This window comes from Sminthopsis crassicaudata, chromosome 6 (genome assembly GCF_048593235.1).
Source record: "Sminthopsis crassicaudata isolate SCR6 chromosome 6, ASM4859323v1, whole genome shotgun sequence".
NCBI classification, from domain to species: Eukaryota; Metazoa; Chordata; class Mammalia; order Dasyuromorphia; family Dasyuridae; genus Sminthopsis; species Sminthopsis crassicaudata.
In genome coordinates, this window is record NC_133622.1 from 53501874 (window position 1) to 53514641 (window position 12768).

General features: G+C 34.6%; 1 protein-coding gene across 2 annotated transcripts in view; it reads right to left on the minus strand.

The window, feature by feature from the left end:
• Positions 1-12768, minus strand: part of TMPRSS11A (transmembrane serine protease 11A) — a 75716-nt gene that overhangs the window by 37952 nt on the left and 24996 nt on the right. For both annotated transcript variants that reach the window (XM_074274089.1, XM_074274090.1), the window contains exon 4: positions 3320-3387. In XM_074274089.1, the coding sequence (XP_074130190.1) occupies positions 3320-3387 (68 nt within the window). The remainder of the gene's footprint in view (positions 1-3319; positions 3388-12768) is intronic.

A 12768-nucleotide genomic window follows, 5' to 3' on the forward strand; every position in this document is an offset into this window, starting at 1 on the left:
TGGAAGAATAAACTGTACATATTGCAGTGGATCTATGATCTCTTCAATATAGATATTCCCTTCAGTGATGCAGGTTCAACCTATCATTACTTCCTCTTCCTTTATAACTCTTGCCATTTCTTCCTATCCATTCACCACATTTACCACAGGGTTTAATTCAAGGTATTAGGTGCCTTTCTTGTGTTCTGTTGGCATCCTAAAGATATCATTGTCACATGTGGATTATCCATTCTCCTTACTTTTATTGTATGACAAATGTATTTTTCCTATCGTAAGTTGTATATAACAGAGGGCTTAGTAAGATGGCTATTACACAATACATATTTAATAAATTCTTATGAACTTATTCATTCATTTGATACCTATGTGGAGCAGAATAATTTTGAATTTTTTGACATAGTGATGGCTTGATTCACTCATCCACATGATCTTAATTTTTTACTCTTCTCATTCTTATCTCACAGAAGACAGTTGTCCTGTTTTTGCTTTTGTTTTTCCTTCCATATTATTCACTAAATTACTAAGTCAGAAGGTATGTCAGGTTAGGTGCACAGGGAAATAAATGTATGACAGTGATGTCATAAAGTAGGATGTGGTGAAGAGTGGTATGTACTTATAATATCTTGGTTTAATGTAATATCATAGAGCTGAATTATTTCAAAATTGAGAGAATTTAGCAATTTCCAGGCTATTTTTCAAATCTATTTATGTGATTCATGTTCTGGTATAGATTTGCCTAGAAGTCTGATAAAAAGTTTTATTTCTCTTCCTGTGTGTTGGTTTGTGTTTTAAATTCTACGAATAAAAAGCTAAAGAAAAACTAATCTCCCAAATTCTTCAGGCTAAATAAGAGTAGGGGGGAAGGGAAGAGAGGGATTAGCTAATGAGTAGAAATTATGGATCATTTGTAAAATATTTCATGTATTTCACCAGAGCGGTAACTAGTACAAGGTAAATAGGGATTTGTGAATTGATTACTGTACATGTATGTACATATACACACATAGTATACATATATGACAAGCATTTTGTTAGGTGCTGGGGCTACAATTAATGAAAAAAAAAAGTCCTGTTTACAAGGAGCTTAAGGTTCTGTTTTGGAGTGGATAACACTTCCTTCTTGGAATCCTTTTTCTTCCTTTTCCTCCTTTTCTTCTATTCCCCTAACTCATCTTGTGGTCCTCTTTTTCAGATTGTCTTGTATAATGTTCTCATGCCCCATGTCTTCAATTCACTTCCTAGTGCTTTCTCCATAATTAAATATTCTTTGTCAACATCATCCCTCATAAAATTGCAAATACTACAAATCAGGCTTAATTTGTTGTTTGTAGATTATCTAGACTTAAGAAACTAGTAGAGAAAATACAAATGAAATAAGTTATACCTAGAAGTGTTGTGTGCTTTTCAGAGAGCCAGTTATGACAAATTTACTAGCACATCCTGTCACCTTCTTCTTTACTCCATCAGAACTGCTTTAGCCCCAGGGGAAAAATTCTTAGTTAATACTATGTATTTTATTTCATACACAATATGAAATCTGAAGATTAGGACTTTAGATTGTACTTCATATCAATTTGACAAACAATTCTCTTTTAGTGTATGCATTCTGTACCCACTAGAACATCTCTAGACTTAAATGATTTGATCAAAAACATCTAGTCAATGAGAACAAGATATCAAACAAGATGCCGAATGAACTCTTCTAAGATAAATTTATTGCAGTGATTCAGCACTTGTCACTCAAAATTAGGATAGAAAGCTTTTAAATTCATTAGCTTGGGGCTAGAAATATCAAAGGACCTGCCCAGATTATATATTTAATAAGTGAGATGTAGTATGGCATAGAACAAGCACACTGATTTATTAAGAACTTGATTTGAATCTTTTTTTTTCTGACATTTACTAGCTTTGTGAGTTGGAAGTCACCTAATATCTGTGATTCTGGGCTACAAAATAGAAATGATAATAATTATGTTACTACTTGTCAGGATTGCTGTGGGATGAATTGCTTTGTGAATTGTAAGGTGCTACGTAAGTATGAGCTATTAAGTAGAATGCAAATTCAGAATTTTTGATCCCCAAGTCTTATATTCTTTCTACTATACCATACTACCTGTAAGTTCTCAATGGATCAATCCACACTATTTCAGTATCACTGTTGTTATTATTTGTCCTTTGTTCTAAAAGAAGACAAATGACCTCAGGAAGATGATGTCTTGACTTGCAAGTGAATGAGATTTAAATGAGATATAGATGTGCAAAGTCACCAGCCTTAATCTACCCTCTAGAGCTATCCATTCTATGCCACTGTCCAGTGGCAAGACATACAGGATGACTGGAGTTGATCTCACATGCAGTAGAAAACTTTGGACTTTTTAAACTAAGGGCTTTCCAGGTCTCGATTTGTCTGAAATTATACCCATTCAGTGATTAAGGATAGGAAAGAAATAAGGTAAAATAGGCCTTTTCTATTTACTCAAAAAAAAAATCAGTCTGAGAAGGGAAAACCTTCACGGTTTCTGGCCTGAATACAAGGCCATCCCTACTTGTACTGATGTAATTTTTCCTCTTCAAGAATGAAGAAAAAAAAATCAGATGAGGAAAATCAGACTGATTCTATGATTCCAGGGAACATAGATGAGAAATAACAGAGCTGAGATTTCAATTCAGGTCTTATGATTCCAAATTCAATGGTTCAAGTTTAAGACTCTCCTTCTTAACACAATGGGAATTTTGTACATCTCATCCTGAGACATGAATGAATTGTTTTATGAAATACTGTAAACCATTTTGAATAATCCAATCACCATCAGCCAAGGAAAACTAGAAGCTTTTTTTTTGTCCCTGAGAAAAGGGATTAATTTTCTCTTAATCCACAAAAGAAGTCTTGGTCTGAGAAGTGAAATCATTTCTGATATGTTTGTAATATATGGGGTTTTATTGTTTTTTAGGGTTTTTTAGTCATTCAGTTGATTTTCTAAAGATCGTTAGTATTCCACTATAATCTTTGGGTACATTACAAACACCAAAAATAAAACAAAACAAAATGAAAAACAACTAATAAAAACAAAAGATATTACCCCAAACCACAAGTTGTACTTCTTTTTAGTAGTGTCGATTGTTCTTGGAAATCACAACAGAAAAAAAAAAAAGATAATCTTCTTAGCTGCTGATTTAGCGCCTGATTTTTAAAAAATAATTGATGTCAAAAGTCTGTGAGAATAAAGAAGTTTACTAAATTTGGTTTTGCCATTCATTGGTTCGTACTTATGCTTGCTAAGTTACCTTTGCCCAGTTTGTATTTTCTAAATATACTCACGTCAATTGGATTACTTGATTCTTGATATATTGTTTGTTCAAGATAGAATCCATAAATGTCTCATCCACCTGATTGGGGGGTAGGGAGTGAGAGAGAGAGGGAGGATATGAGTTACCACAAAGATGTTTTGCAATAAGAGTGAGTCCTTGATTAAGAATCAAGTCATTCACAGTGAACTCCAACTGAAGGCTATTACCATTATCTAGCCTAATTACACAATTGCTAGTTTATGAACTTGCACCATCATGTAAGTCACTTTGTTTTTTCTTCCATTCTTCCTTTTGTCTATCTTTTTAACCTTGTTACTTCCTCTTGGCATGGTTTGTTGCTCTCAGCAACTGTTGTTTCTTTTTCCTATATCTTTTTGTACACTATGACTCTGGAGATTTTTTGAGTTAAATTATGGAAAATGCTTTTTAAACCTTAAAATTCTATGTAAATCATAACTGTTATTGTTATTTCAATGAGGATTTCTATAGAAAAGACTTGCCACTTTTTAAAGCATTTAAAAAGACCTTCTAACTGGCCATACTGTTGCCAAAATGCAGGTAACTAACTTCATAACGTGTTGGAGAAACGAATTCAATATACTGCTGAATAGCTTAGACTAAAGCCTCTCCAATAGTTCATGAATCACACTAATTCTCTATTCATGGAGCTGTAAATTAATTGATCTAGTCTTCTTCAAAAAGATAATTTTGAATTGATTAAAAATTAACTAAAAATATCTGTATTTTCAGATCCAGAAAAATCACCAATAAGCAAGGTTAAAAGCCGAATGGCCCTATTCTATCTCAATATATTCATAGGAGTATTTGACAAATTATTAGAAATAAAATAGTCTATCATTTTATTTTTTAAATAGTATTTTATTTTTCCAAACATATGCAAAGATAGTTTTCAACATTCACCTTTGCAAAATTTGTCTTCCAAATTTTTCTCCCTCTTCTCTCCCCTGTCCCCCAAGACAACAAGCAATCCAATACAGGTAAAAGTGTGCAATTCTTTAAATATATTTCCATATTTATCACACACAAATCAGATCAAAAGAAGAAAAAACAAAAGGACAAAAACAAGCAAATAAAAACAACAAAAAAGGGGGAAAACATTATGCTTTGATCCATATTCAGTCTCCATAGTTCTTTCTCTGGATGTGGAAGAATTGTCTTGAATCACCCCATTGTTGAAAAGTGCCAAGTCCATTACAGTTGATCATCTTATAATCTTTTTGTTATTATCTATTATGTTCTCTTGATTCTGCTCACTTCATTCAGCATCAGTTCATAAAGGTTTTTCCAGGATTTTCTGAAATCAAACTGCTCATCCTTTCTTATAGAACATTAATATTCTATTACATTATTATACTAAAACTTATTCAGCCATTCTTCAACTGAGGGGTGTCCATACAATTTCCAGTTCTTTGCCACTACAAAAAGAGCTTCAAAAACATTTTTGCACATGTGGGTCCTTTTCCCTCTGTTATGATGTCTTTGGGATACTGACTTGGTAGAGGGTGTCTATAATTTTGGAGATCAATAAATACATTGTTGCACATAGGCATAATGGAATTTAAAGAACTTAGAGAAGCCTGGAAAGATATATATGAATCAATACAGAGTGAATTAAGCAGAAGCAGGAAAATAATATAGACAGTCATTAAAACAATGTAAACAGAAAGTACAAAAAATTTTGAAGCTTGTATGAATATAATGACCAACAAGTTTGACCCTGGAGGACAGTGAGAAAATATGAAAATATGATTTCTTCTCTCTCTCTCTCTCTCTCTCTCTCTCTCTCTCTCTCTCTCTCTCTCTCTCTCTCTCTCTCTCGGATACAATTGATTACGAAATGTGACATGTACTAACTAAATTGATATGTTGCTAATTTTCCCTGAATTTTTTCTTCCTTTATCTCTTTCCCTCTTCCTTTCCCTTCCTCTCTCCTTTTTTCTTTCTCCCTTCCTGCCTTCCTTTCTTTTTTTCTATGTTACAAGAAATGGCTTGTTGATTAAAGAAGGAGAGGGGAAGATATGTTCAGAAATAAAGTTGATACAAATACAAAATACCACAATAAAAGGATAGTTCATAAATAATGGCCCAGGAGAGAGAAATATAATTATTGAAAGGGAGAGATGGAAGAAGAGAAATAGCATCTGAGCAAGACTCCTCTTTAGATAAATGAAGATGCCCTAATTGTATATGAAGTTGTGTATGTATTTAGGTATGTACATATATTTATGAAGTTAGATTTTTCAAAATACAAGATTTTATTCAATGATTGTTTAGAAGAAAAAGTAACTAGACAGAGAGATTCAAAAGGGGAAAACTTGCTTGAAGGCTTTTATAGGCTTAATTTTTCTCTATAGATCATGAAATCATTAACTATAAAAGATGGGGAGGCAGAGGAGGAAATCCTGAGGGCCTTAGGAGAAAACTGCACATTTGAATTAGTTCAGTTGGTTTGCTCATTCGGGTATAAACCAAGGGACAGCAATACAATTTTCTTGGCAATTCTTAGTCTTGAGCTGTATTAATCTGATTATATCACTGTGTACCAGAGGGGAAAATAAAAGGCAATTGTTTTTGTGCTATGGTTGTACATGATGTGTTGCCAGTAACCTAGTAGCCCAGTACCCACGTTGCATCTGGCACCTGCAAATGGCAGTGTTTGCCAGTGAACGCTGGATGGCAGCAATGTGTGTTGATTGGAAGCATGTTTGAGAACATTCTGTAGAGTTGCTTAAATTGGCTACTAGGCTACAGGATTTGCTGAGCATGCAAATAACTTGCAGGAATTATACTGGGAGGGACAAGAAAAAACAACTGTCACTTTATAAAAGGGCAAAAAAGAAAAGGAAGGCTGAGGTAAGGAAAAATACCTTAGGATTTCCTTACTCAGCATCAATGTTCATTTATTTGTTCATGGTATATTATTATACCTTAATGGATCTCATTCTCTTAAGTGTGAATATTCACTCCACCCCTGAGATAATACCAACTCTGTGCCTTTTCTTCTTTTGAATTCTCATCCATGGCTTCACACAAAATTTTCACAGATTATAATAGTAATAATATCATATAACACTGAAAAATTTACAAAGCACTTTCCTACATTAGCCCTGTGAATTAGGTAATGCTACGAATTGTTTCCATTTTACTGACAATGAAATTGAGTCTCAGAGAAGACAACTAAGTGCTTGTGGTTGTAAAGCTCATGGGTAGAAGAGTTGGTTTTCCTGTGGAAGTCCTAATTTTCCTCCTGAATGATTGCTCATCTCCTCAACATAGTGAAAACAGGATTTATCAGTCACTTATGCCATATGGAGAGGACTCCCAAAGCTCTGGATCCTGCTGACTTGGTCCCTTATTCCCCAGCTCAGTACTTGGCTTTTTCTCATTCTCCCACCCTTTTCTTGGTTGCTCTGTACCTGTTCTACAGCTTAGACACTCCTGGTCCAATCTCTGGTCATACAGCCTCTGGTGACCATTGTTTTGCTCTTGATCCAGTCTTTCATCATACTACCTATATGCCATTCTGTCTAAATAAAATAGTAGCTATCTATATGATTTTCCTACTGAACATTGAATGGATGGTAGCTAATAAAAGAAAATAACTATTTTCTTCTGGTTTTATTTAAAAAGGGAAGGGAGCAACTAGATAGTTCAGTGGATGAGCACTGGTTCTAGATTCAGAAGGATATGAGTTCAAATCCAGAATCAGGTACTTTACAGTTACTAGTTATGTGACCCTGGGCAAGATACTTAAATTAAACCCCCTCCTCCAAAAAACAAAAACAACCAAAAACTCCAAACCTCCCTTGGAGACGGTTGCCATCCTTCTGTTTAAATTAGATGTGTTTAGAGCTGCTCTTTTAGTGCACAGGGCTTTGGAAATGTGTTCTCCCCTCACAATAAATAGAACATGGTAACCATATTAACACATCTATCCCCTTGGGTATCTCCCTCAATTTTTTAAAAAAGGCAGACACTACAAGTCCCATTGGATAGATTGCACTTTTTTCCCATTCCCATTCTAAATTTTTAACATTTTGCACACAGTATAGTCATAGGTAATTATCTCAAATATACAGTCCATTTGCAGATATAGAATACATAATATCTTTGTAGGAGTTGTGGAGGTCATAGAAAGAAATATAATGCATAATTCACATAATGCATTAGATAAGAAAATTCTCCTATAGTGCACAGCTTCACATATCAGTGCTTTAGGCAGAATACAAATCAAGACATACTTTTGGGTTACCGATATAACCTTCTCTCCCATCACTCCTGCAGCATCTTAAGTCATTCTTTTGGGGTGACCTGCCATTGTCCTATAGTCTTAGTATTCTCAGAACTATTCGACTTAGCACTAAAATTCTAATGGATAGCCCAAGATAGCCACCACTGCTTTCCAACAAGACTCCATATGTGTTTTCTATTCTGTTGAGGTCCACACTACTGAAATATTAGTCAAAAAGGGTGGGTCTTTATCTCTCAGTCTTAGAAAACTCCAGTTAGGGGTAACCTTGCTTGACTTCTCTGAACTTCAAAAGGGTACTAATACAAACTTTCTTCTTCAGATCATGAATCATGATCCATCTTTTCTTCATTGAATGTAATCTGCCTTCAACAATCCATATGGCTAGCTCTCTGATATCTTTGTCCCACTACAAGGCAGCTGGCTAAGTGGACCATAATCAACAGGTAGTTGTGACTTATTGCCTTTGTGGGGTCCCAACCATTCTTTGGCAACATTTCATGTGCCATCAAACTACACTGCCTTTTATCTTCTTGACAGTCTGCTATTTTGTATTTTCCCTGTGCACCATTACACTTAGAATGCTTTTCCTTTGTGGGAGTTGCTGCCAGCAAACTTTTTACAACATTTGTTTTTCTCTGGACTTGTCTGAGTTAGGGTCATAAATAAGTATTAGATCTCCTTTAGTTGTTCCTCTTCCAGTTAGACTCATTTATATTTTTGAGTCTCTAAAGCACAAATAAATAGGGAAGAATAATGGCCTTTATCCAAACTCCAACGCATATTGAGCAGAACCTAGAGCATCGTTCTATATGTGCATGAGAAATGTCCCACGTTGACTCCATAGAGCTTTTTGCTAAGGTCTCCTGAAGGAAGGAAGTCAACAAGGATGGACTAAGTAGAGAGAGTTCTGGGCTAGAGTCAGGAACAATGAAGTTCAACTCTTGCTTTGGACAGTTAATACTGTGTGACTTTGGGCAAGTTCATTTAACCTCTGCTTGCCTTAATTTACTGAAGAAAGAAATGGCAAACTACTCCAATATCTTTGCCAAGAAAGTGCCATACAGGGTCATAGAGAGTCAGACATGACTGATTGAACAACATTGTACCAAATACTGTGCAAATACTCAATCCTCACAAGAACTGTGGGAGGTAGATGCTCTCCTTACACCCATTTTACAGTTAAGAAAACTAAGGCAAGCATGGTACATGACTTGAAAGGAGTAATACAATTATTAATACAATTATTAAGTATTTGGATCCCCTTGATGATGATATGATATAGTTCTAGACTTCTCTATTCTTGTCAAAACTAGCACCTCCATTAGCATTTTCCTCCTAAAATGCTGACCATCTTGGCAGAGAAATATTTCTCTCACAATATCTTGAGAATTTTGTAAATCATTGAGCATTCAAAGGAAAGGATAATAAATTCATGGAAGACCCAGCTAGTTGACTAATGACAAAATCTTAAAATTGTTGGAGATAGTACCAAGAAAAACAATTGAAAATGAAGATTTCCAAGTACATTCAAAAAGGGAATTTAAATTGATTTAGTATCCAAATGAAAAGAAGCTAATTGTTATGACTTCATCAATGATCTATCTTTATATAAGGAAAACACCAAACTACCCAAGAAACAGAGGTGAAAAATGAAAGAAATCTAAACAGGGAGAACAAGGAATTTCATGACAAGTGTGTATTTAAAGACTAGTGTGTAAACTTCCCTTAAATGAATTCCTCCCACCATTGATGACTTGGCAATTCCCAACTTGTTGACTACAGTACTGAATTAAATTCTTGACTCACTAGATGATATAATTCAGCTATCAAGGAAGTTTATTTGGAAAAACCACTGAGCCAAGCATTATTTCCATCTATGACTCCTGGGTTATAGAGGGGGAGATTGAGAGAGAAGCAAATGATATCCACAAAAGCAAGAGATGTAAGAAAGGGATGGAGAGAAATGACAACTGGTGTCACAAGGCAAACTTTCTGATTCACAACAATACAGAGACTCACAATTAATGCTTAGTGAACATTGTCTGTATTCTTTAGGGATATGTGAGAGAAAAACATGAATGTAATGATAAATTCAGCATTGAATTCAGAAGATGCATACTACCGTTCTCTAAAGGACTAAGATAACTTCTCTTGGATCAAAGGCATACTTTTTCATTTCTTTTATTTTTGAAAAATTAAACTGATGTTTTGCCTTTTACTTTTCCACCCAAGAATCCCCTGATAAAATCATCCTCATTCCTAGTTTTACAGAAAAGATAGGTGAGACTCAGAGAGAAGCTGTAACTTATCCATGATATCACAGTCAGTGGCAGAGAACAGTACCCAGATCTCCCTATATTCTATTTCCTTCCTTCTCACTCATCTAGTTCAGGGACTTTTTTTTCTTTTATACCAAGTTGTGTGTCTCCAAATATTACAATTCCCTCCTTTATTAGATAATTCAATTACTTGCTTAATTCATTATTTTTATAACAATGAATCCAGCTTTTTCATCCTAATAGTATGTATTTGCTTTGATACTTTACGATATCTGTAATAATGGGGCTGAGAAACGAAGACATTTATAAAGTTATTCAGTATTCCTATTTGCCATAAGTAGTTGATTTGTTACAGATGTGATACTTCGAGATATACTTTATATCTCGAAATAGGAGAAATGACAAGAAAGTACCAATGTTATCAAAGTCATTGATGAGATGATATCACAGTCATGCTTGCTATAAATATTTCCCAGTATGCAACATTAGGGGGGTCCCAATTTCTACTTAACAGATCAATATGGCCTAACCTCACAATGTGAAAATGACAAAATGAAAAATGACAATAGACAATCAGGTATCAAAGAGATGCTATCACTGCAAGACTAGCGAGCATTGGAATCTTCTTCAATATACTGATTAGGTTTATTAAAGATTAGGAATAAGAATTAGGATGAATTCCTCTGTCAGATTCTGACAGTGACAGCTAATTGTATGGCCTTAAATATATAGAACAATGATATTCCATTACCTACATCTACCACAGCCTCTAAATCTAGATTTTTTACATTTTTCTAATTTTAAAGTACAGAATTAACTAGATAATGGCTCTAAATTTGATGACAAGGAAACAATAAAGATACTCTTTGGGGAAATATGCTGACTTTCCCAACATGCTGAGTATATTAAAATGTTTAGTTTATTATACATTTACTGGGTCACAAAAATTACTAAGTATCTACCAAGTAGAGAACCTCTTATTAGGGAGGCAGAGTGGGATGTCGCAACAGTTAGAAAAGATATAGTACCTGTCCTCAATGAGCTTACATTTGATGATGAACCCAACTTGTAAATATCAATGGGAAGATGTATTCCCTCCAATGATTGGCCATTTGCAACTTTCTCAGGGGTACCAATTCAAACATTTACAAAGCATTTGAAACCCCCTGTGAATGTGATATATGAATTTCCAATAATAAATTATCATCTCTCCTGAACTTTCTACTTTATCTCAATCACTTGTACCACTTTATCCATGTTATACGTCCTGAATGTACCATTCCTAATGGAAATTAAACATGGTAAAGACACAGTTATCTATCTGTCTTCCCACTTGTATAGTAGATACAAAGGTAGACCTGAATCAGAAAGGGCTGAATTCAATTCCACAAGTCAATTAATCACTGATTGCTCTATTTCTTCATCTATACAATAGAGATTAGTAATAGCCCCTTAACTCCTAGGTCATAAGAATAAAATGAGAAGGTATTTATAAAATACGTTGCAAATCTTAAAGTGGTATAGAAATGCCAGTTATTATTATTATCCAGCTACAGAAGCAGAAAGTCAAACTTCAAAACAAGAAATCTTCAAGATGTCAGCAACCTATCCTCTGCATCTGTTGTCCAACTTTACTTTTATTTCCTTCATAGCATTATGAATCCCCTTTTCCAATGCACAAAACCATCACTATAACCTTAATCCAGATTCTGGTCACATTTCAACTAAACTCCATCTGTAATGATATCTCCTCTTCAATCGTCTCATTACCTTTAGCCACTGTCTGGTCTATTTGATTCTTAATATTCCTGCTATATTGTCCTCTTGACTAGGTATTTTGCCCTAGCAAGAATGCTATGTTTCTTACTCTTAGCTTCAAATTATTTCATCAAGCTGTTCTGCACTACTGCATTTCCCTCGTGTCCTATTATTTCCTAGTCAATAATCTCTACAACTTTCTAGCAAATTTATATAATGTGTTCAGATTCATTTCTGACTTTACCTCTGATCTTATTTTTAAAAAGTAAGAAGTTATAGTTTAGAACTATTCTGGGCAGAATGAATAGACCATTATTTAATTTAAGGGAAAAAAAAACTTTATCCACTTCCTTAATTTCCTTCCACCTTCAAAGATGGAAGTATTTGCATTTGCCCAACAGAAGTTGTTATATCTTAATTATATCCATATTAATTTTATCCATATTGATATTATCGTGGAGAAAATTGATAAAGCACTGGTCACAGAATCAGGAAGACCTGAATTCAAATCCAGACTCAGATATTTACAAACTGGGTGACTCTGAGTAAGTCCCTTATCCCTGTTTGCCTCAGTTTCCTCATCTGTAATATTATCTAGCTAAAGAAATGGCAAAACTAATTTATATTAGGATCTGATGAGAACTGTCCGTGTCACTGTCCATAGGCATAAATTAATTTTATTTTCACTCTCTCTATTCACATCAATAAATTCAAAGTCAAGAGGAAGAACAGGACTTGCAAGCTTTCCTGCTTTAGCTATTTAATTAGTATTCATATGGGACAGGGAAAAAAATCCTGGCTTTATTCATTTGGGATTTAGCAACAATGAACAGGAGTGGCCCAGGGAGAGGCACGAGCCTTTCTTGTACTTCCCTTAAGGTGAACTTGAACTGGAGAAAAACTTGCCTCATAGAGACAAAGGTAAACAGTTTAAAGACCTTCTTGACCCTTTCATTTTGTGCTGACCTCCCTTTGCTCTTAATTCTTGCCTATCAAATGTAAGACACAATTTAGCAGTTAATTATATGCTGCCCTGTATTGTTTGGCTAATGTTTTATGTGTTCTTTTTGCCTTCCCAGATAGATCATCATATTTGATTCAGTTGAGCTCTTGTAGGACAAAAATTACTATGTCATCTTCTCTCTGCCC